We start from the raw sequence: 25,540 nt of genomic DNA on the forward strand, positions 1-25,540 counted from the left end.
GAGATCGTGACCTTGTTTTCCCATTTTTAAAAAATATTTAAATATTTAAAAAATATTTTCTGTTACTCTTAAGACTAAGTAAGATGTCTTAAGACTAAGGCAAGCAACCGACATATATAACATAGCCCCTCAATGATAATTAGCTGGAACTTTTACCATCTCCCTGCATTTATTATGCTCCTGGTTTTAACTGAATATACTCTCATAACTGTAGAAAAATAATTGTGTGGATATAGTCACCCTTCCAGCAAGTTAATTTTGAATCATCCAAAGAACAGAATATTTTATTTATTGAGACATTTCATGTAAAACTTGAAAAGGAGGCATGATGGTGTAGAGTAGGCCAAGCATTGACCTGGGAACTGAAATATGGATTCTTGTAAGAGGACCAACATTAATTGGCTCTGTGGCAGTAGATAAATCTTTTTGTTTTCTTTTTTTTTTTAACCTCATTATAGCTACTGGTGCTTTATCGCCTGCACTTCCCAATTCAATTTTTTCTGTATCCGATGTAGCACCCCCCCTCGCCCCCCACCGGCCCTTCTTGCAATCACTTTTTGCCACACCACTCTTACTCTCTGTGACCTAAGAACCTCCAAACACAGAATATAAAGTTCTGAAGTAGGAGCTCTCCTCGCATTTCTGTCCTTATAAACCAAAACTCATCTCAGCATTCAGTCTTTCTTCTGTTATTTCAGTCTCAGAGATTTGCTCCAAAGCGAATCATTCAATTTTTGATAATTTTTACTCTCTCTTCTTTTCAGAATGTGAAATCTATCAATTTTTAATTTTCTTTTTCTATTTTTTATCAGTTAAGAAAGACTGAATTATGATATGGTAGCAAACAACCCCAACCTATCATTGGTTTAGGACAAAAAAAAGTGATTTTTTTCACAATCTATGCACATCTTATTTTTTTTAATGCTTATTTTTGAGAGAGGGAGGGAGAGAGAGAAAAAAAGAGAGAGAGATGGAGGGAGCAGGGCAGTGGCAGAGAGAGAAAGAGAGAAAGAATCTCAAGCATGCTCCACACTGTCAGTGCAGAGCCTGATATGGGACTCAAACTCAAAAACTGTGAGATCATAACCTGAGCTGAAATCAAGAGTCAGAGTCTTAACCCACTGAGCCATGCAGGTGACCCCACAACCTATGAATATCTTAGACCAGCAGAGACACTGCTCAAGTTTACCTGCTTTATGCCTCAGAATGACGAAGCAGCCTCTCTGTGAAACATTGCCAGTCTTTGGGAAGAGGGAAACAGAAGCTGGCCAAACCACATTGGTTCTTAAAGCTTAAGCTGAGAAGAAATATACATCACTTCTGCCTACATTTACTAGAACCCAGAGCTAGTCACATACTAAAGTCACATACTAAAGCTTCAGAGTGACTTTAAGCCTGGAATGTTGAGAATTGGGATATTTGGGAACAAGCTAATGACTACAAACCCTTGTTATCTCCTTCCCTTTCATACACAAATATTTTCAACTCTCCTGCATATTCAAACAGACAAACATATGCTCAACCAAAACTCTCTTCATGTTAGTCTTTGGGACTTTTAGTTTCTCATTCTCTCTTTAATACTCCTCATACTGCAAATCTGAAGTCCATTGCTCTGTTTCAGATGCTTTAATTACTGTATTAGCTTGCTAGGGCTGCCATAACAAAATGCCACAGACCAGGTGGCTTAAACAACGGACATCAGTTCTGGAAGCTAGAAGTCCAAGGGCAAGACATTGGCAGGTTTAGGTTCTCCTGAGGTTTTTCTCTCTTGCAGATGGCCACCTTCTCCCTGTGTCCTCACATGGCCTCTCCTCTGCTCATATGCGCCCCTAGCATCTCTTCTTGTTATTAGGACACTGGTCATATTGGATTAGAACCTATGTGTACGACCCATTTGAGCCTTTTTGCCTTTTAAAGGCCTTGTCTCAACATATGAATTTTTGAGTGACCACATAGAGAGGACATTTTCATTATTTTAAGTAACCTCTCATAATAGCATTTGACCCTGTGGAGAATCTCTCTAGGTTCAAATTTGCTTATTCTTTTTTTTTTTAATTTTTTTTCAACGTTTTTATTTTATTTTTGGGACAGAGAGAGACAGAGCATGAACGGGGGAGGGGCAGAGAGAGAGGGAAACACAGAATCAGAAACAGGCTCCAGGCTCCGAGCCATCAGCCCAGAGCCCGATGCGGGGCTCGAACTCACGGACCGCGAGACTGTGACCTGGCTGAAGTCGGACGCTTAACCGACTGCGCCACCCAGGCGCCCCTCAAATTTGCTTATTCTTTAATGTTCAAAGCTCTTATCATTGACGATTTTCTTCCTTTGCTCTTTCTACTTCTGAGTCCATTTGACTTTTTCTTACTGTGTGCTATTCACCCGAGAGATTTCATCCACATTCATGACTTTGGTCACCACCTCTGTAGATAATGACTCTCATGTCACATGTCCAATCCCCTGGTTCCAAGGTTACATATCCAACAGCAAACATCCATGGTATTCATGGTTCTTGTACCAGTAGCCTTAGCATCATCTGAGTGCTTCTTTGAAATGTAGAATCTTGGGCTGCACCTCAGAACTACTTAACTGAACCTGCATTTTGGCAAGATCCCCAGATGATGTTACACATAGTAAGTCTGAAAGTAGCATTCTACTTGATTTCTCTTTCCATATGTTCCAAAGAAATTGCAAACCGAACATGTTGGGAATAGAATTAATTATTAATTAATTAGTTTTAACCTGTTCATTAATTTAATTACTCATTGTTGACCTTACTATATGCCTTCACAATTGTTTTAAGATCTATACTGGTAAACAAAACAAACCAAAAAAAAAATCCTTGCCTGCCTGAATCTTTTATTCTGGAGTGGGAGACAGATGAGAAACAATAAAGCATAGTAAATAAGTACATGACGTGCTAGAATAGAAAGTGATATGCACCATAGAGAGATAAAAATATTGAGCAGGAGAATAGCAATCCTAAGTATAGTGTGGGACATTGAAAAGAGTTGTATCACCCTTCCTTTACTTCTTATTGCAGTGAATAACACTGAGATAATAATCATTCCCTCAGTCACTTGGGGGGAGGTGTTGAAAAAGACAATTAGGAATTATAACTTTTACATTTACTGTCAATTCTAGATTCCTAATGTCTTTCAACTCTATCACTTGCCATGATGCTCACTTACAGATGTTTTTTCCACACCCTCATATTTTCTCCCCCTGAGTCTTGGTTATAGCCCCCTGAGTGACCTCACTGACTTTCTACCTATTTCCATGATCCTGTCATGATGCCATCACTTGCTTGCTGGAAAACTTTTAATGGCTCCCTCTGCTTTCTGAACAAAATGGAAACACTTTTTGATGATCAATAAGGCTGATTACAAACTGGCCTCTTCCTACCTTTTTACATAATTCCCATAATCCCGTTTCCCACGAGCTAAACTGCATATCAGTGTCAGCATTCTCTTTCCTCTTTACCTTTCTTATTGTTTTTGTTGTTGTTGTTGTTGTTGTTTGCTTCCTTTTTTTTTTTTGCATGAAACACTGAGATGAAAGTATTATCTTATTTGTACATTTTTCCCGATTCCTTCTCTGTCTTCACATGTGCACTATAAACACTGTGTTATCATTGTGCATTTTCACCAGAAAGTGCATTCTTAGCAGGTAGGGACTGTCTTGTTTAGCTATGGTGCCAACACAGAGCTTGGTCCTCAATAGTGTTCAGTAGTTTGTGACAAATAACTGAAAGCTGCTGGTTTATAGAATGAGTGGAAATCTATGATATGTTGCTTTCAGAGGAACACATGCAAAGGCATGAAGGTGTGTTTGGGGAACAGCAGGTATCTCACTTTTGTGGAATCCTAAAGTATGGTTTGACCTGCTGCCGAAATAGAGGTGAGAGAGTGCCTTATGTGCCTTTCCAAGATGCTATGGAGAATAGAGAACCATTGATGGCTTTAAGCAAGTGAGTGACATAGTCTGGGAGTTATCAGATTTGAATTTGAAGAGGTAGCTCTTAGAGGATGAGACGTGATTGTTGAGGAGATTAGAGGTATGCCATTCTAGTGCAGTCATTCCAGAGAGATGATAGGGGCTTCAGCTAAGGCTGTGAGAGTAACATTGGGAAAGAGGACTAGAAAAGAAAGATGAAAGCTTTTCCCAGGATGATCTATTGGTTGTGAAGGCACCATTCACTGAGATTAGGACTCGGTTTGGGGCTGATAAGAAATATCTATTCAGTTTTATACCGTCAATTTGGAGATCTCAACATTCTAGCTGTTTTGACAGGCCTCTTCATTTCTAGAAGACTCTTTGATTCCAAACAGGTGCTTATTTATAGTGAACAGAATTCAGGACAGGAGTCACACACCTTTCTATTTATTACACCCCATCACTCGAGGAAAGAATCAGTTGTCTTCATCAATTATGTTTTAGTAGCAACATGAGACTTGGTATTTGTTCATGCATTCCAGTTAGTAGGAATATGGCCCTCATGGGGGAACTTATTTTCTAGGAGAGGAAACCAACTTAAAGCATCAATAAGTATAAATAAGTGGTTACTGTGCTAGTTTGAAAATACAGCATACTTTTTTTTTCTTTGGATTGAGCATAAATTGGAAGTGAGTCAGATTTATGCATCCTACAGTCATTTTGTTATCACTTTCCTGATGAAGCTTTGCTAAAAATGTGGTTAAATACTCACCAAACACTTGCTGTGGAAACTTCTGATCTCTGTGATAATCAGAATGTTACATATTTGAAAATGACATTTATCCTACGTATGGATGAGTAGTTACTTAAAACTCCAGCCACTTCCACAAATAGTTCTTTGAAAACAAGTAAGAAAGAGAATTATAAAATTAATACAGTTGAGCATCAAGGGCACTTGGATGGCTCAGTCAGTTAACCGTCCAACTCTTGATTTCGCCTCAGGTTATGATCTCACAGTTCCTGAGTTCTCTAGCCCTGTGTTGTGCAGAGCCTGTTTGGGATTCTTTCTCTACTTCTCTCTTTGCCCCTCCCCAGCTCACACATTCACTCTCTCATGCACATGCTCTCTCTCAAAATAAATACATAAGCATTAAAGAAATATAGCTGAGCATCAGTGCTGTCAAAATCAGATTTGATTTTTAAAAATTTGGTCATTTCAGCTGTAATTTAGAGCAACCCCTCCTCTTTGATCTCATTTTTAAAGAAATTATTTTAAAAATATCAGTGGGGGGTGCAATTTCATAATCACTACGTTTTAATTATTCAACCTATAGATTTCTGTTTGCTTTTCTTCTGTCCCTGTCTTCTAGCCCAGGGGACATCTCCTCTTTATTAAGCTAGTGGCTTTTCATTTTGTTGTCACCAAAGCAATGGTTTATGTAAAAAAGTTCAAAAAGGTAGTTTTTAGGACTTAGTTTTTTGAAATGCTAAAACTCAGGTTCCTGGGACATCAAAGCTTTGATTTTAAAAGTTGGAAATTTTTAAGTTAAAAAGTAAGCTACTTTTTTGTTGAATTTTCCCTTCCCATAATTGATGGGGGAAAGAGATATACTTCCTGTGAGAGGAAAAAAACTTAATGTATTAAATACTATATCTTCCAACAACTTTTATTTTCATGCTTTTGCAATATATTAAATATCTGTTTCTTCATCTTAGTAAAGATATATTATTTTGTGTTTTTATACACCAAAGAGAAGACCCAGATAGGAAAATCACCCAAGTTTAATAAACTTTTAATTAATAAGCAATCAATTAACTTGTTAAGAGCCTCTGACATTTCTATATGGGTAAGAAAGTAGTTAGTGTCACTGTGGTTCAGATGCCACAGCAAGTAAGAGCTTTTAGGGATACTATATAAAGTGGGACGTGTGTGTGTGTGTGTGTGTGTGTGTGTGTGTACCCTTCACAACTCTTGGACTAGAGTTATATAACACTCATCCCATGTGAAAACTTTGATTCAAAAGAGGAAATTTTAATACATCCTTTTTAAAAAAAGTATAGTATTTATCTTGATTGTTAGAAAAGTAGCGAATATATAACAAATAAGCAGTGAACATTTAAAAAAAGTTACATTCTAAATTTCACACACAACAAATTATGCCATTTATACTGGCATTTGTTATGGGTTTTGGTTTTGATTGTTTTTGTTATTTTCCCATTCAGGGAATTTATCAACAGCCTTAGACTGTACAGGACGTTCTATGGAGGCCTGGCTGATGAGCTCTGCGTTAATGAATTAGCTGCTGCCGATGGACTACCATGCTGGGACGGGGAGCATATAGTAAAAAGGTATTTGATATGCAATGGTTGTGAAAGCATAATGGCCTCTTTAATCCTTGCTTTCTTTTCCCAGGTCTTGAATGGACTACTTCAGTTTTAACGTTGCCACAGAGGTTAGAGTATACGACAGTTTTATCTCTTTAGTTTGTTAGAAATAAATTTGATCCTTTTTGATGTTTAAAATGTGATAGCATTCTCTGGTGTTTGACCATTCTTTCTTCCTTTCTGCTTTACTTGGGCTTACCAACAATTAAGTATTATTTATCTTCTATCCAATATGTCTTGTTTGTCAAGTATCCTATTTTTTTTTCATTTAATTTTATTAGTTTTACAAAGTGAAGAAATTCAGTAAAATGTGAATGCCTACACAAAGATTCATTGAAACATGAATTTAATGTATTAAATACTATACCTCAACAACATTAATATGGCTATCCTACAAGTGTCTCGTGTGTGTGTGTGTGTGTGTGTGTGTGTGTGTGTGTAAGAATGGGGTACTTCCATATGTGTCTGTTGGAGGCACTGTTTATTTGTGTGTTGTCAGGGTGGGGGAAACTCAGGGGGGATATTTTTTTTGCCTTTTTTTTCACATTGTCTAGAATTTCTTTGACATTTTCTTTTCCTTTGCTTCCTATAAATGACTGTACTCTGAAGTAATCTCCCGGGCTTAAAAAAGAAAAAGAAAAATCTCCCTTCGTAGTATATAACAGTAGTCAGTATAACTGGCTGGGAATTGGTCCTTTGATTTTCCAGCACTGGTGATTGTTTTAGAAACTAGGCTTGGGTTGCATTTGGAATTGAATGTTTTAGTGTATTTTATTTCCAACAATCTGCAAAAAGAAAGATAGGGTGTTACGCTTTGTGATTTACAAACATGCCTACTCCACATGAAAATAGGTGGTTTAGTTACCACAAGAGTGGTAAGTTCATTTAAAATATTATTAGCGGGGCACCTGGGTGGCTCAGCCAGTTAAGTGTCTGACTTTGGCTCAGGTCATGATCTCACGATTTGTGAGTTTGAGCCCTATCGGTCTCTGTGCTGACCCTGAGGAGACTGCTTGGGATTCTGTCTCTCTCCCTCTTTCTCTGCCCCTCCCCAACTTGCACTGTTTTTCCCTCTCAAAATAAATAAATAACCTTAAAAATTTTTTTAATTTAAAATATTATTAGCAAATTAAGCTTAACCATAACACGTACATACTGTAATTAAATAAATTTAAATAATGGAAACTGTTTACATATTTCTGTGTGATCATATTTATTATAACGCTTGTATTCCTTATACATTAAATGATTATTTTGTAGTTTATATCTGAATATCTCATAGAAATTCTTAGATTGCACAGAAAAAAATTATTGAAGGGAGGAATGTAATTTAGCCAATTGTTTTTGGGGGTATAATTAAATTTGAATAAAGTATTTGACATGGATAGTGTTCTTTCTTTAATTATGTTCTTTGGATGTTAGAATGTATTTTTGTTTAATTTTATATTTTATTTTTTAAAATTTACATCCAAATTAGTTAGCATATAGTGAAACAATGATTTCAGGAGTAGATGCCTTAATTCCCCTTACCCATTTAGCCCATCCCCCCTCCCACAACCCCTCTAGCAACCCTCAGTTTGTTCTCCATGTTTATGAGTCTCTTCTGTTTTGTCTCCCTCCCTGTTTTTATATTATTTTTATTTCCCTTCCCTTATGTTCATCTGTTTTGTCTCTTAAAGTCCTCATATGAGGAAGTCATATGATTTTTGTATTTCTCTGACTAATTTCACTTAGCATAATACCGTCCAGTTCCATCCACGTAGTTGCATATGGCAAGATTTCATTCTTTTTGATTGCTGAGTAATACTCCATTGTGTATATATATGTGTATATATACACCACATCCTCTTTATCCATTCATCCATCGATGGACATTTGGGCTCTTTCCATACTTTGGCTATCGTTGATAGTGCTGCTATAAACATGGGGTGCATGTGTCCCTTCAAAACAGCACACCTGTATCCCTTGGATAAATGCCTAGTAGTGCAATTGCTGGGTCATAGGGTAGTTCTATTTTTAGTTTTTTGAGGAATCTCCATACTGTTTTCCAGAGTGGCTGCTCCAGGTTGCATTCCCACCAACAATGCAAAAGAGCTCCTCTTTCTCTGCATCCTCGCCAACATCTGTTTTTGCCTGAGTTGTAAATGTTAGCCATTCTGACAGGTGTGAGGTGGTATCTCATTGTGGTTTTGATTTGTATTTCCCTGATGATGAGTGATGTGGAACACTTTTTCTTGAGAATATATTTTTTAAAATTTGTATTTCTTGCCTTTACTGAGAGCACTTACAGTATGTAGAACTTTGAGTTCTTACAGTCTTCATGCCAGTGAAAGTTCTATCACTTAGGTCTAGTAATTAAATTATACTTTGACTTGTGCTATCTCTTTTTACCTTGTGCAAACTGGAAGGGAGGTTTTTTGTGTGTATTAACAATTTTTCTACAAAGAGTAATGAGAATCCCATGGGGATTAATGAAAGATTTAGTATATTATATAAGTATATATAATATATTACATTACATTATATCATGTCATTCTAGAGCCACAAGAACCTTAGTTTCAGTTTGTTCCACTCTTCTCCACTATTTGGGCTGGGGTTTGTATAATAAGAAATACTGTTGGGGAAATCAGTGATTTGGAAAAACTTTTTAGAGGGATAGTATTTTCAACTCAAAGAATGTATTTTCTTCTATATTGTATATTTCTTAAGACTTCATTCATGGCTTAAGAATTTTTAAAAAAAGCTCATATTTAGCAAGAATTCTCTATAGAAAGTGTCTACCTTTCTGATAAAGGAAGTGATTCTCATTACTCTCATTTGTTTCCAGCTCATTCTCCCCTTCCCTGCATCACCCAGCCTCTTGTCTGTCAGCTACTTCCAAGTGCACTGTTCCACTTCACTCTCCTGAGAACAGCTTGTACTTTGCTTTAATCTTTTCTCAAACACCCCTTCTACCTCATGACCATAACTGCCAGTTTCCTCTCCTTGAGAATATTTCCTCTGGTCCATCCCAATCTCATAGGTCCCCAATCCACTTCCACTCCTCTTGGCTCCCCTGGCATCAGGCAAGCCTCCCACAGTGGCTCTCTACCACCATCTCCAGGCTGCTTCCAAATATTCTTAAGCCCTGATTATTTTCTAGCAGACAAGGTTTTATAAGCATTATCTCATTTAATTCTCCTAAAACTTTACTCCTTAGTGCTCCAAAATAAGCTGACTGGGTGACATCTCTTTTCTGTTTGATTTTGAGAAAACTCTCATGCGTATTTGAATTTTTTAAAAAAAAATATATCATTTAAATTATATTTTTATTTGTGGCTCAGCCAATTCTTGATATAAATATTCAACAGGATTATTTTGTCTTCAATACAAAGTCAATGCTAAAATCTAGTATCTTCGTATCTAGTTGACTAATTATGATAACTTCACCATGGAATACTATGTGTTAGTCAAGAATTATGCATATTTATATCTGCTAATGTGGAATGATTTCAAAAAATTATTAAATTAAGGTAGTTAAAACTAGGATATTACATATTTTAGCAGAAGATCTGAATAAAAAATAGCAATATTGGTTCTGCATTGAATATTTCTGGACAGTTACATGAAATATACTTAAAAAGTACTCAGGAGCTTTTATTTTTTATTTGCCTTGTATTTATTTATGTTTAATGAGAAAAGATGTTATAGTGATGTTAGAATTATAGGCTGTTATTGTTTTCTCTTTTTATAATTATTTTTTAAAGTGAAAGTGCTATTTTTACATTCAATTTCTAACTAATTTGGTTTTTCGTAGTAATTTTGTGATACAGTTTTGTCAAAGCATTAATGGATATGGCTAAATACTGAACTAGTGAATTTATCTAAAAAGTCTTCAGTATAAAGTTAAATCCTGATGAATGTTGCAATCTTGAATTATTAGGTACTTTCTCCTTAAGACAAAAGGAAGTATAATAGTGATCACCGTGTGAAAACACTAAGATCCTCAAATAAAATACTCATTTTGGAGATGTGCACTTGATGGAGATAAATAATGCCATTGAATTTTGAAGAAATGAATTATCAAGTAAATGTATACCGCATTTAGGGATGATAGCAGTTTTTCCTTTTTTATGGTGGATTATAAAATTCATCAGATTCATTCTAGAGAAATTATGCCAAACACATCAATAGGATAGGATAAATTGGTGGCCAAGACTGAGTCTATCATTCATTATAAGAGCAAAGTGACTATTTTGGCAAGACTTCTTCTCCTGAAGGCATTTTTTAGGAGATGATTGATAAGATTATTTATGTGCACAGACGTGCTGTCTCAAAAAATAGGAGAGCCATACTGATTGTTTCAATATTATGACAGTCCTATAAAATGGAGCGAAATCAGGTTTGCGCTCATCAAAAGAAGTGGAATCCTTTGTGACTATAGATGGAAATATCTCAGCTATCTGTAGGATAGGAGGAGTGTTTAATTTGTGAAGCAAAATCTATTTTAATTCAAATGATTTTAAGGACTGCATGGACACCATACACTACACTGCAATAGTGAGGTCAACAGCTCGCAGAATTTCTGGTTTAAGATGAAAATGTGTTGCTGAATTCCATTCAGTCTCTATCTCTTGAAGTCCCTCTTATCTCCCCCTCCTGTCTCTTTATCATGAAACAAAATTGTTCTCTGAAAGGCGCGTCAGTCCTTCTGTTCTCAGAGCTCTGTTCTCAGTTCTGTGTGATTACAAATTGATTGTTTGATGGTTTGCACTACTCTTTCGGGGTATTGAAGTGCATGTGACAGCTACTTAATTACCAGGGCTCCCTTTTCCCTTCTGATTAATAGATGGATAATTCAGTTATTCTCCCTCAGTCTCTAGGAATTTATGACCTGTACAACAACTCTCAAACTAGCCAGGAGCTGTGAGGTATCCTAGAAAAATGAATAATGCACATGATTTCTACTTCATCTTGAATTATTGTTTCTTAATGCTTCTTTCCTAATTCAGTGTTTTCCTTTCAAACTCTCATTATAAGGTGGCCCTTCTGAACATAATATAATTGAATTTTTAAAAATCAGATAAAAATATAAAACCTTGGAAGTCTCTGAGACTTTATACTTATCCATTATCAGATTCCCAGACAATAACATATTTCCTTATATTTATTTATTATATTTATGTATATATATACATATATATATACACATGTATATATCTAAATGTATCTGTGTATTTATTTTATGATACAAAGCTGCTAGCTGATCCCTGTATGCACCTCTTTGATTCATACATTTCTTTTAAAAAGTAAAAAAAATTTTTTTTTTTAAATTTTTATTTATTTTTGGGACAGAGAGAGACAGAGCATGAATGGGGGAGGGGCAGAGAGAGAGGGAGACACAGAATCGGAAACAGGCTCCAGGCTCCGAGCCATCAGCCCAGAGCCTGACGCGGGGCTCAAACTCATGGACCGTGAGATCGTGACCTGGCTGAAGTCGGACGCTTAACCGACTGCGCCACCCAGGCGCCCCCTTTTTTTTTTTTTAATTTTTTTTTGAACGTTTATTTATTTTTGGGACAGAGAGAGACAGAGCATGAACGGGCGAGGGGCAGAGAGAGAGGGAGACACAGAATCGGAAACAGGCTCCAGGCTCTGAGCCATCAGCCCAGAGTCCGACGCGGGGCTCGAACTCACAGACCGCGAGATCGTGACCTGGCTGAAGTCGGACGCTTAACCGACTGCGCCACCCAGGTGCCCCAAAAAAAGTAAAAAATTTTTTAATTGCGTGTGAATATAATATTTTTTAACTTCAATTTTTTCCCTTACATTATCTATCTGAAAACCTACTTTATCTTTGATCTTCCTTCTTCTTCCTGACCTTGCTGCATTCAACTATATTTTATTTATTTATTTATTTGTTTGTTTGCTTATTTATTTATCTATTTATTTATTTAAACACCTGGCCTAATTTCCAAATGTTATGGACAACAAAGCAGTCAAGTCTCTGGATTGTTCTGATTTTCATTAATGTAACAACTAGTTGCTTTTCCTGGGTGGCTTATGCAAAGGCAGTATGTTCTTCCTGACTTAAACAATCTGTTTAGTAGTTCTTTTTTTCCCCTTGCAATTTCTGTCTATTCAGTAAGGTTTCTAGTATTGTTGAAGTATAGCTTCATGATGATCATCATTGTTATCATACCTATGGCCCATCTAATTTGCTTCAGAGTTTGAAGTGGCATAAGAGATGTGATTAGAAGATGTCCCCACTCCTACCCCACCATGGCAATCTGCTGTGGGCCCTGAATTTCCCACTATTAATGGAATGATCTTCAACTAAATCATTTTCTCCATGCAACTGTACATACAACTTTGCCAAACTCCCACTTTTATCTTGAGTCCTCATGGAATGAATCCCCTCACTTATGTTTTGTTGTAACCTCTAACTCCCCCATGACACCTATATTTTTTGCATTTACATGTCATATATCTTTTTTCTTCTTATTTACTGCAGTGTCTTTTATTATAGAACTCTGTGTTACCTGACAGGTTAAGAATGTTTAATATCATTGAACACCTATCAGTAATATTTTTAAAGACAAGAGGACTCTGAGGAATAAGAAGTTTTGTAAGTGTTACTGAGAACTAAGCAATTTGGAGATTTGGGAGGTGGCTTGGTGATAACCCTTTGGTGGGTAATACGTGGGTGGAAAATGAAACTGAGTGCTGAAAGATGAGAGTAAAGATGAATCATAAGAATTTCTTCCTATGGCTGACTCTGCATGCTGGTTTGTTTTCTGACTTACTCTTAAAATCATGCATATCTCATGGTGTGCACTTCCTTAGATATTTTTGGGAACTCAGACTCTAAAGAACTCTAAGAAGCTCAAGTGTTCTGGGTTAGAGATGTGATTGTCTTTATCACAGATGAGGCATCTGGGTATGAAGTGGATAAAAGTGCCTGAGGTCAAAAGCCTGAGTTTACAATCCTCAGTGAGGGATGAACTGAAACACTTCTGTTCTTTTGTGAAATAAAAATAAAGTATGGTCGTAGATACCTTTTAAGGGACTGTCAAATCAATCGCATAGTGTATGTCCAGGAGGACGAATACAGGTGTGTGTATTGGGTTCAGAATAAACAAGTATGTGTTGGGTTCAGAATAAACCTAGACTTTGCAGAGTTCTTGGTGGTGTACTGTCTTTTTCTGCCTTACTCTAGTTCGTCTGCTTGACAAATAAATTGTATGTAAATGGTGCCTGAAGTAGTTTGGAAAATGACAGAGAGTGGCAAGGGGATACACTTTTTATCTACTTTGTCCCAAGTCTTCACATTCCTAACTAGTGTTAAAACCTAGGAAGATACCCATTTGTTGCAGGCCAATATACACATTTTGGTCTTTTCTAAAAATGCTACAACAGTTGGGTAATAATTGCACATTATCCCATCTTCTGAACTGAGATGTTTCTTCTGAATCCCTCTTCACTGGCTTACTACCTTAGCAGTCAGTTGTCTCCTGTTAAGTGTGTAATCATTACATTCAGGTAGTTGGATTCAGGTGAGAGTGGGAACTACTTCTTTAAACCTACTCACAAGGCTACTTTCTATCTTGGTAATAGGATGACACCCTGGCCAATTGTCAGAACCCTTTGGTCACTCTCTGTGTGTAAAGGACGTTATATTGTCATTAGTCCCATAACTAGTGTAAATTTAGTAATTAAATTCAGTCCCATAAAAAGTCTAAATTCTGCAAGGAAAAGGTCTAGTCCAACTTCATAGTCAAAACTCAGGTGGTCATTTCTCCCCATTCCCCGGTTGCATACCAAATCAGTCTAGGGGGGACCCCAAGCGAGGAGTGAACAACCTCAGGTCCATGTGCCAACCATGTGTTCTCATCCTCCAGCCACTGTTTTGACTCTGGCTTAGCAGATATTAGGAACTGATATTCTAGGGCTTTGTGTGCTCAAGGCTCATTTCTCCCTCTGATGGTAAACCTCTGGTTTCTTTCTGTTGAGATCTACTGGGGTCTTTTTCTACAACATGGACTGCTGTAGACCATAGAAACTTTGCTTCTCTCTCTGGCCTATACCCAGTGTAACTGCCTCTCTTTCCTCTGCTGCTACGCCAGGAACTTCCTCCACAAGCACAGGCTGCCATTCATAGACATAGGGATCTATTACCAGTCCTTTCAATCTTGCAAACTTAAGGGTCTCTAAAGCCTTTCTCACTTAGGGTGAATGAATGGTGGAATGCCACAGCCAACCCACAAGTTTCTTCAAAGAAATTCTCTCCTTCTGCCTCTTCAGCACCATTTTTTTATGCAATTAAGGTGAATATGACCATGAAGAACTGAAAATGGTTTTTAGTCATGTGCTTTTTGTATCTGGCACCTGAGTTTCGAATCCCATCTATTGTTTGTTCTTAGCTGAAATGGAAACATCAAGAGGGCTGTTTTAGCATCCCTTTACATGCTTTTGGAAGTGGTATGTAGGAGAGAGAAAACTAGATTCCATGTTCAAGATACTGCAATAGCCCTTGAATGATATGCAAAAGTAAGGCATTGTCCTCACCTCTGAGGGACTTAGAAACTGAAAACAAGTAGAGAGGGATGCCTGGGTGGCATCTGACTTCAGCTCAGGTCATGATCTCACAGTCTGTGGGTTCGAGCTCTGTGCTGACAGTTCGGAGCCTGGGGCCTGCTGCGGATTCTGTCTCTCTCTCTGTCTCTTTCTGCTCCTTCTCTGTTTACACTCTGTCTCTTTCTCTCTCAAAAAAAATTAAAATAAAAAAATTAAAAATAAAAACAAGTAAAGAAATGTTCATGATATGTACACAGGCTTTTAACTTTAGGCACTTATCCACTTCCAACCAAAACAGGTGCTGTAAAGTAAGAGAGACGAAAAAAATCCCACAGACTTTCAAATAAATGGTTGAATATCAAATAAGGGGTTCAAAAGTATTTAATAAAAGAGGTAATATGTGATATGTGTCTCCATTCATTCATTTTCCCCAGTTCATTCACTTAAAATAATTTCTCTTCGGGCACCTGGGTGGCTTAGTTGGTTGGGTGTCCGACTTCGGCTTAGGTCATGATCTCACTGTTCATGGCAGTGTTCCCACTGTGCTGACAGCTCAGAGCCTGGAGCCTGCTTCAGAGTCTGTGTCTCCCTCTTGTCTTTGCCCCTCTCCAGGTCTCTCTCTTTCAAAAATAAATAAACATTAAAATTTTTAAATAACTTCTCTAAAATATTTATGGATGAGATTAGATGGTGTCTGGGATTTGCTTATAAAATAATTCAGTGACTAGAGGGAAGAGGGTCATACTGTATGTAAAACAAGTGTTTCTGTGTGTGGATAATCATTGAAGCTGTTTTTTGGGTACATGGCTGCTTATTCTCTGTATTTGTGTATGTTCAAAAGTTCTATAATAAAACATAGAAGTACAAAAATGATAAGGCATAAAAAATTACACTTAAGCAGCTACTCTGTCACATTGTTCTAGATACTGGGGATACAGTGACGGACAAGACAGACATGAGCCATCTCTCATTAGATTAGGATATAGAGGAGATGAACACAGAGCAAATAATTACATGTGTGAGAAGAGTCTGCAAAATCTTTAAGGTTGGATGGAATTTTAATCAGCAGACTTGGAAGCAAGAAAGATTGGGAGCAAATGTAGTCTTGAAAGAAATGCTTCAAGTTTGGTGGCCTACTAATTGCATTATTTCTGTTTGTGTATGACCTTTCAGATTATCTTTTCTCCTTCTCAACATTCTCTTTCATTTGAACTTCATGGCTGTGTCCTATTTAGTATTAACCCTTCCTTTGTTCATTATACCAGCCATTCATTCAGAAAGTACTTAAAGCCCAGAGGTTACAAATGTTAGGCTCAAGAACCAGGCTACCAAGGTTCCTAATAAAGATTAGGCACTTATTAGTAATGTGAATTCAGGAACCTTCATTAACCACTAAGTGTATCAGTTATCTTTAAAACATGGCTGCCAATAATATCTGTCTCATATTTGATAATTAAATGTTATTCACAGAAATAATTTAGAGTAGTAGCAATCATATAATTAACATCACACAACTGTTAAATCTACTTATTATTAAACAGTGTATACTTATTGACTTCAGTAGAAATGAAATTCTACTGAACTTCTCCTTTGGATGAGTTTTATCATGGAACAGAAGACTTTCATTTGGAAAATAAAGATATGTGTGGAGGTTTGTGTATGAGTCAATAAAAATTAATATTAGGGATTTTGGTCTGGGAATAGAGGATAGTCCCTTATTAATATTTTAATCATATTATTTGATATTTTAGATAATAACTTCATTAAGGTTGTAAGGAAAATAGACCTTAATATGTAGTTTATCAACTACCCTAACTGTAGAGAATTTTTGTCTGACTTGTACCCATGCAGCGTTTCAGTTTTCTTAAGGGATCACTAAAAGTTAAGATACAAAGAAAAAGCACTATGAAGATAAAATAAAAATATTTTACTCTTAAGCTGTAGTTTGGGAATATTCAGTCACTGGCTGTAGCATCTTAGGGTTGCTCATAACGAACTACCAGTTGACTGGAAACAAAGCTCTGAAGCCACACTAAATTTCAGTACATCACACACCAGATTGTTTTGGTGACGTGACAATTTTAAGGCTGCTACACTTACAGTCATCACTCTCCATCCACTGAGTTCCCAAAGGAAATACATATTGTGAACAGAATCCCTCGAACAAAATGAGATTGAACATCAGCCATCGCCATGTCTCTAACTACTCAGGTTCTTGCCAGACCTCCACAGTACACATAAACTGTTTTTAACTTGCTACTTGTTTCCATCAGGGATTGTGTGTAGAGGAAGATTAAAAAAAAATAAATAAATAAGATAGCAAGATAAAAGTTTACTGAAGTGGAAACCTAAAGGACCTTTCCCCATCTGTTTGGCACAGAAGTTGTTATCTCTTTGGGGTTACAGATTTCATCACAGTTCCATAGACTTGTGACTTCCAGATTGTGTTATTGCAAAACAGCGGCAATCTGAAAGGCCTCCAGGATGCCTATTCCTACATTAGCCAGAACAGTTCCTTAGTTATCCTTCATTTTCATATTGAGCTTACAGGTGAAAAACTATTCCCTCTTCAGTAAAATAGGCATAAGTTTGCTAAACTACAAAGAGGGAACATAGTTTTTCTTAGTCTAGTCCTATTTCCACAACATAGCATATAAATTCATCAGTGAATGATTTATTATATTTTAAAATAAAACGCCAGAGGAGAGATGAAAGAGACCAGTCACTTATTCTTAATACTTTCTTTTTCAAATAGACTCTAGGATAGTCTCATAAATTTTATTAGGGCATTTCATCAGTTATCAGAACATTTTATTGCCCAGCTAACAAAATCCTTATTTTCAGATGCATTCTTCAAGACAAATATATAAGTTTTGTTAGATATTATTGAAATGGGTTTCCAAAATCTAATTTGAACTTACTTACACCTTAATGAATGTAACATTTGAAGAATATTGACCTTTACATTTTGACTTGCCTGAATATTTCATTGTTCTGAAGATTTCTTTTTCTCATAACTATACTGAAATGAGCAAATGTTTTAATATTTTTGTTGTTGTTTAGTTCTCCTAGGGAAATAGATGAATGCAAATTTCTGAGTGTTTGTATAACCTAGGCAAAGTTTATTTTTAATCAGTTTTATATACAGTGGCAGCCACAACGAGGTCAAGTTATAAATCTTTTAGATATTGAATAGACACCGAAGACTCACAATAATGAAGGAAATGAATCTCAAGTTTAGAAAGTAGCATCAAAATCAGTCCATCCTATATAGAACAAAACTCTAAAAAAAGATTGGGAGAAGGGTAAATACAAATATGAAAATTTTGTTTTCTATACACTTCAAGGTAGTGCTTAAATTTTTTATGATGCCGATATTATTATAATATGAAAAATGATATTGACGTGTTAAGAAATACAATATATTTCTTGAATTTCCTCTGTTAGTATCAGCCAAACTTTAACTTGAACTGGTGAGTTACTACACGTTTCTTTTCCCCATTCTATGCAGTTCTGACAGCAAGAAAGCCTTCCTTTTCTGTAAATTGAAGACTGTTAGTCGGTAAGGTTTTAATACATGATGTGTGATGATATAAATACATTTTCCTATAAATTTTATACAAATTAAATACGAAATACCAATTATGTCCATAGATGTAATATGAGTTCCTTTATGGATTATTATAGACAAAATCTAGGCATTTTTAGGTATATTGGATCATTAAATCAACAGCATTTCAGGTGATATATTTAAATTATTCTGCATCAAGCAAAATTAATATCTTTTAGTTAGCATGGACTATTTAAATATAATGCAAAGTAGTAAAAACATGTATGCTGCTATTGGTTCGGAATTGAGTCACTGCCATCTAATTTGAAGTCACACTTCTCATTTGGGACACATATTTGTTTAGAGGTAAAATGTGATGCTCTGTGGGATAGAAGGAGCCACAGAATAAACATGAAACCTGCAGTGATTGGGCTTTTTATGTGATGGGCATATAGTAACTTATTGGATGTAATAGGGTTCTCCAGAGAAATAGAACGAATGATATCAGTAGTTTCTTTCTTTCTTTCTTTCTTTCTTTCTTTCTTTCTTTCTTTCTTTCTTTCTTTCTTTCTTTCTTTCTTTCTTTCCCTATCATTTGTCTATTGTCTATCATCTATATAAAGGGATTTTAAGGAATTGGCTCACGCAATTGTGGAGACTGGTGATTCGTATATCTGTAAGGCAGGCCGGTGGGCTGGCAATTCTGGCAGAAGTTGATATCTTGGTCTTGAGTCCAGAAGCCATCTGGAGGTAGAATTCCTTCCTCTTCTGGAGACCTCAGTTTTTCTCTTAAGCCTTTCAGCTGATTGGACAGGCCCACCCACACCATGGAGTTGATTTGCTTTACTTAAAATCTAGAACACCTGTAGAACAGGTGGCTGTGAAGGACACTGTGTTCCATTAAATCTCTAGAGAAAACTTCTCTGGAGAACATATTTGAGCTGAGAATGTAGGAACATCTTGTGTTTCCAAGTAGAGAGAATATTATGTCCATGTGTCTGAGGAACAGAAGGAAAATCAGCACGTGTGGAACAAAGAGACAGGAAAGATGTGTAAGGATTTTCTGTAAGGAGATTGTAGATGGGGCAGGTGTCTGATCACATAGGCCAGGGAAGAAGCTTGCGTCTTATTCTAGGTGCTCTGAGAAGTCATTGCAGATAATCAAGCCAAGGCAGCTACAATTTGGATGCTTCCTGGAGAGTAATTTTGGGTATAAAGCTGAGAGAAAACCAACACAATCCTACTGGTTTATATTGGCCAATCTGTGCATGGTTATATGTGAGAGAAGAAAAATGAAAAAGAGGAATAACACATGCACCTCTAAGGAATAAGAAGTTATCCACAGTGAATGAAAATCTTTCACATTTGTGTTATCAGGGAAATGTAAGTCTTGTTTGCAGAGCAATATTATACTACAAGGAAACTACAAGTATATAACCACACTGGGGATACAACGTACACAACATATATCACAGAGAGACTCCCCCTGCCCCCTGAAATGAAGTGCTTCCTCAAATGAATTAAAACAGCACAAAAAAATCTAATAGAAGAGTGGACAAAGTACATGAACAGATAGATCATAGAAACTTATCAGGGACTCTTAAACATATGAAAAAAAAAACACCCTCAACCTACAAATTAAAGAATTTCCAACACTAAATAAAAGCAAATTAAATTTAAAAATTTGTTTTTTCACTTATGATAATAAAGATAATTAAATTGGATAATTCACTGCAATGACCAAAGTATGTCAGTCCCCCAGGTATGTCAGTCCCCCAATAGGAGGGGTCATAATTTCTACGTCTTTGAAGGGCAATTGGACAACATCTGTCAATATTTCAAATGCACATGACCTTTGAATCAGCTGTTTAACATTTAGGAATTTATCCTGAGATTTACTAATATATGTAAACAAAAGAGCATGCATTGCACATAGTTTATGGTAGCATAAGGTATGGATAACCAACATGTCTGTTGATAGGGAAATAATTAATGGTATATTCAAAAATGGAATATAACTTAGATTTTTTTTAAAAGAAAGAGGTAGCCATACATATTTCTCTAGGAAATAGAGAAATATTTCTCATACATATTTCTCTAGGAAATAGAGAAGAAGATGAGTGAAGGATATGTATAGGAAGAAAAAAATGATTGCTCATAATTCCATGTGTTTTTGTGATTTATTTACCTTGTGCTTTCAGTCCTGTTCCAAAAATAAACCAATTAAAAAGTAAAATTATCCATGTAAATATTAAAGGAAAATTATCTGTCTTTCTGAAATACAGAAAGATGTCTTAAGACAATATCTTGAAAAGCCCATGCATCAAATAAAATAAAAGTAAATTGACAAATAAAATAAAAGCAAATAAAAGTTTTTTAAGTGTTTTTTCAATGTAAGGCTTAGAAGTATTTGAGAAACAAATTGCATGAAACAGGGAGAAACTGGTAACCACTTCACTAAAGGTCAAACCAGTGGTTTGGAGATTAAAAAGGGTTGGGGGCAGATTAGGATTGCCTGAACACTGCTCTCCCGACTAACTGAATAGAACCCAAACTCAACCTAGTTCTCACATCTCACACCCTGGATAGGAAGGTGTGTTATGGACTGAATGTGTCCCTCCCAAATTCATATGTTGAAACCTAACCTCCAGTGCCATGGTATTAGGAAGTAAGGATTTGGGGAGGATTAGTGCTGGGGCTCCTGCGTGGCTCAGTCTGTTAAGCCTCTGACTCTTGATTTTGGCTCAGGTCATGATCTCATGGTTCTTGGAATTGAGCCCTGTGTCTGTCAGTGCAAAGCCTGCTTGGGATTGTCTGTTCCTCTCTGCCCCTCCCTGCTCACTCTCTATCAAAATAAATAAACTTAAAAAAAATATTTATAAAAAATAATGGGATTAACGCTTTGATAAGAGACCCCAGAGAGATCCCTCACTCCTTCCCCTGTGAGGACACCGTGAAAAGATGACTGTGAATCAGGACTTGACCTCTCAGCAGACACTGCATTTGTTGGCACCTTGATCTTGGACTTCCCAGCCAACAGAACTGTGAGAAATAAATGTGTGTTGTTTATAAGCCCCCCAGTCAATACTACTTCTGTTGAGCAGCCCTGTTGGAGTAAGATCGGTTGCATAGAGATAAGGAGAGAACATTGTGATTGGTAGTGAGGGCTTATCTTGCCTGTTTGGTTATTTTATTACAGTTTCTGCAATTCCAAACTGGAGCAAATAAATTTATCAAGTGTATGGTTTATGATAGTTTAAAATAAAATGGAAGAGAGATGTGGCATAATCTTCACACTGGAAATTGATGTATGGGGAGCATGTAAGTGAAATGATAAAAAAATTAAGTTAATCCCAGATACGGAAAAGGCATGTGATGACATTTGGCAATTGGAAAGAATTATACATTTTTATTGAAGTTTCTTTATACAAAACTATATATTCAGGAATGCGATTTTCCAATACATAATTGATTATACATTTGCTTTTATTTTCTGAAATTTATATATTGGCTTGCCTTATTATTTTTATCTAAGCACTTTCCTTTTCCCTAAAGAAATTGTTTTTTTTTAATTTCATCTAATTAATTTCTCAAGAAGAAAGGGTTCTTTTCCTTCCTGTTACCCAATGCATTAGTAAGGAAGAAAGATGTTTATTTAAGAGAGACACTAATTATATTATAAGACCTCACCTTGAAGAAGATGTAGGAGATATATATACACATATATATATGTGTGTGTGTATACATATATATATGCATATACATATATATGCATATACGTATATATATACATATATATGTATATACATATATATATGCATATATATATTTAATTTTTTTAACATTTATTCACTTTTGGGAGATGGAGAGAGACAGAGTGTGAGTGGGGGAGGGACAGAAAGAGAGGGAGACACAGAATCCTAAGCAGTCTCCAGGCTCTGAGCTGTCAGCACAGAGCCCCTCAAACTCATGAACCGTGAGATCATGACCTGAGCCAAAGTCATACGCCTAACCAAATGAGCCACCGAGGCACCCCAGATATATATATTTTTTAATGTCCTGAGTATTTAGTGCATTTAACTCTCCAATTTTTTGGCCCCCGCCCCAGACCTTTATTAAATCAGAAACACTGGGTTGGGGCCCAGGAATCTGAGCTTTCCAGATGATTCTGATGACCAGTCAAGTGTGAGAACTGTTGTGTTAGGGCATCATAAATTTTTTTTAATAATTATATTTTTGTCCTATGATTTTAGACTTGTAACATAGGAAAGAACCTATTTACCTCCTAAGGAAGTTTAGATATCAGGAAGTGATAAATCTTACTGTAGAAATGATGTCATTCTTGTTTGGATAAAGATTTTAGAGCAGACTTGGTATCTGATAGAATTCAATTTTGATATACAGTCCGCCTTCTGCATAATGAATTTTGCATATCAGATGGCTGAAGACTTTACACAGCCAGAATTTTAAGTATTGCATATTCTGGAAGAAAAGCATTGATCGAATCCTTCTTAGATATTTAGTATCACCGATGGAAATTAATTATTTAAGCCACATTTGGATCTGTAGCAGTGCTCAGGAGGAAAGGCTTTGAAAATCACTGCTTTTTCATGCAAATATACAAAATACAATATATAGAGTTTTGCATTATAATGGGTATTTTGGGGTTTCTAAATACTGACCATAATAGACTGCTGAGTAACTGCAAATAAATATAAGGTTGATATCAATCACACTTGTTCTTAGTATTATATCTACAGAAACAAAATGTCTGGAAGGGAAACTCATGATTTATTAATGATGGTATTATTTAATTTAAAAGAAATGTTAGGAATGAAACAGATCATCTCTACACAAGGTTGAATATTTATATATAATTAAAAAAATTTTTTTAAACGTTTATTTATTTTTGAGACAGAGAGAGACAGAGCGTGAATGGGGGAGGGTCAGAGAGAGGGAGACACAGAATCTGAAACAGGCTCCAGGCTCTGAGCTGTCAGCACAGAGCCCGATGCAGGGCTTGAACTCACAGACCGCGAAATCATGACCTGAGCCGAAGTTGGCCGCTTAACCTAAGACTGAGCCACCCAGGCGCCCCGATATATATAATTTTTAGTGTATGTATTTTGGATGAAGATTTCTGTCTGGAACATGATGTTTTCAATATCAACTGGTTCTACAATTTTTAAATGTTCTCTGGCCACAATTTCTATCCCTGGCCCAGACCCTCAGATTAAACTATCTCTAGATTGTAAAAGCTTCAGGACTGGGCAGCTAATTAGAAATTTATTCATGCAAGATGTAAGTCAGCTTCTCTTTGGGACTCAATCCAAATCCACATAGCCCGCCTCAAGAGGCATGCACAAACCTGATCCATTAGTGCGTATATCGACATAATTTATCATGCTTTTTAATGCGTGTCTTTTGGGAACTATTCACCAACAAACTTTATTATTATTTTTATTATTTACTTATCTTTAAAAAATTTTTAATGCCGTTCCTGGGAAAACACATGGTTGTTTTGGGATGCCTAATTAGCAGTTTCCTGTTCATTTTACTTGCAAATGTATTGCTTTCCTCTCTAGAAGTTTTGTAACAGCCCAGATGACAAATTGTTTCAGCTTCATAAAGATTTCACCAGCTAAACAAACTGTTTAGTTTTAATTCAAAAGAAATTAAAGAGCAGCTATGGGTGGTACAGTATGGAGAGAAATCCCACCTGTCCAGAGCGTTCTCAGAGGATGTGGAAGTCAAGAATCTTTCTGTCTCTTGTCGATTTTGATGAGGCAGATGATTTCTAACTGCATACAAATGAGTATAAGTAACTTGACTTGGTGAGCAGTGTAAGCTGCTTCAAAAGAAGTTCCCTATTTAAAAATTTTTGTTAGGGGATTTTAGCTTTCTCTCTACTGAATCGTATCTGACAAATACTTATACAGTGCCTACTGTGTGTGAGGCTCTGTTGAAGGTTGTTTGACAAATATTTATGTGGTATCTACTGTGTGTCCATTAAAAATGCACAGAAGTGATCCCTGCCTTCTTGAGAGTGGCGGCACTTGTGGAAGCCTTAGTGAGTGTTGGGAGAGTGACGCTCAGGGTGCTGGGGAAGTACGCTGACAAGGCACCCACAAGTCAGGAAGAAAGGGATCTGATATTTCTGCCGGTTCCTCTATACCCCACCCTCTTCTTGACCTGCCTCACACTCATTTCTCTAGTTCTGGAAGTGTTTGTCAACAACCCCCAGCTGGCACCTTCTCCACAAGATTGCCACCTGGCTCAGAGTGCATGTGCTGCTCTCAGACCCCCTCCCCAGGCCCCAGTCATGAGGTAATGACTGAGGTCCATGGAGCAGCATCATTGCCTACAGGTGGAATCAACTTCCTGCTGCAGTCTGTGCCCCACTGCTTCCTGGTGGGTTCAGAGGAAGTTAACCCCACATCGAGACCCCATTCTTGCATAACATTTATCTTGGCTCCGTCCTGGATCCCTCACTCTCCTCTACCTGACAGCACCTTCTCCAGTAGATCTCTTCAACAAGAATCTCCTCCTGAGGAGCCTGATTGATTTTCACGGAGACCTGCAGGGTAAGTAGGAGGCAGCTAGATGAAAAGGTAAGAGAAGAGAATTTTATGCAGAGAAACCCCCAGCTCTGAAGGCACAGGGGGGAAAGGGCTTCTGGATAAAGAGCAGCGTGATGAGTGTGGGACTGAGTTAGAAGGTGGGAAGGAGATGGCAGAAAGGGGGTGTTAATGAGAGACGAAGCTGAAGAGTTAAACATCTTTGTAAGCCAAATTACATCTACCTCAAATTAATGCCAAAAACTGTGAAAATTTCAGATTATCACCTCTATTTTAGTCTACATAAAATATGTGATATTTGAAATAATTTATTTATTTGAGATATTTTAAAATAGCATTCTAAGATTAATTCCTTTGCATATACTGCCGGGAAAAAGGCCTGCTATTGTGGTACTACTCTTAAACTGCCCTCTGTGTTCAACCCTGGATCACAGCCCACAATTATAAGGAAGTAGCAAGCAGACAGTAGGCGGTGTTGCCAACCTGCAGAAATTCTCATTCTCATTCTGCTTTCCAAAGGAAGTTCTTTAAAATGCAG

The 25,540-nt window shown here is 36.7% G+C and overlaps 1 protein-coding gene across 1 annotated transcript in view; it reads left to right on the plus strand.

Annotated features, from left to right (window-relative positions):
* LOC122478818 (glypican-5-like) overlaps positions 1-24,988 on the plus strand; it is a 102,458-nt gene extending 77,470 nt beyond the window's left edge. The window contains exons 4-5 of the mRNA XM_043572510.1: positions 6,157-6,282; positions 24,640-24,988. Coding sequence (XP_043428445.1) covers positions 6,157-6,282; positions 24,640-24,988 — 475 coding nt within the window. The remainder of the gene's footprint in view (positions 1-6,156; positions 6,283-24,639) is intronic.
* The last annotated feature ends 552 nt before the right edge of the window (positions 24,989-25,540 follow it).

Source organism: Prionailurus bengalensis, chromosome A1, assembly GCF_016509475.1.
Source record: "Prionailurus bengalensis isolate Pbe53 chromosome A1, Fcat_Pben_1.1_paternal_pri, whole genome shotgun sequence".
Lineage (NCBI taxonomy): Eukaryota > Metazoa > Chordata > Mammalia > Carnivora > Felidae > Prionailurus > Prionailurus bengalensis.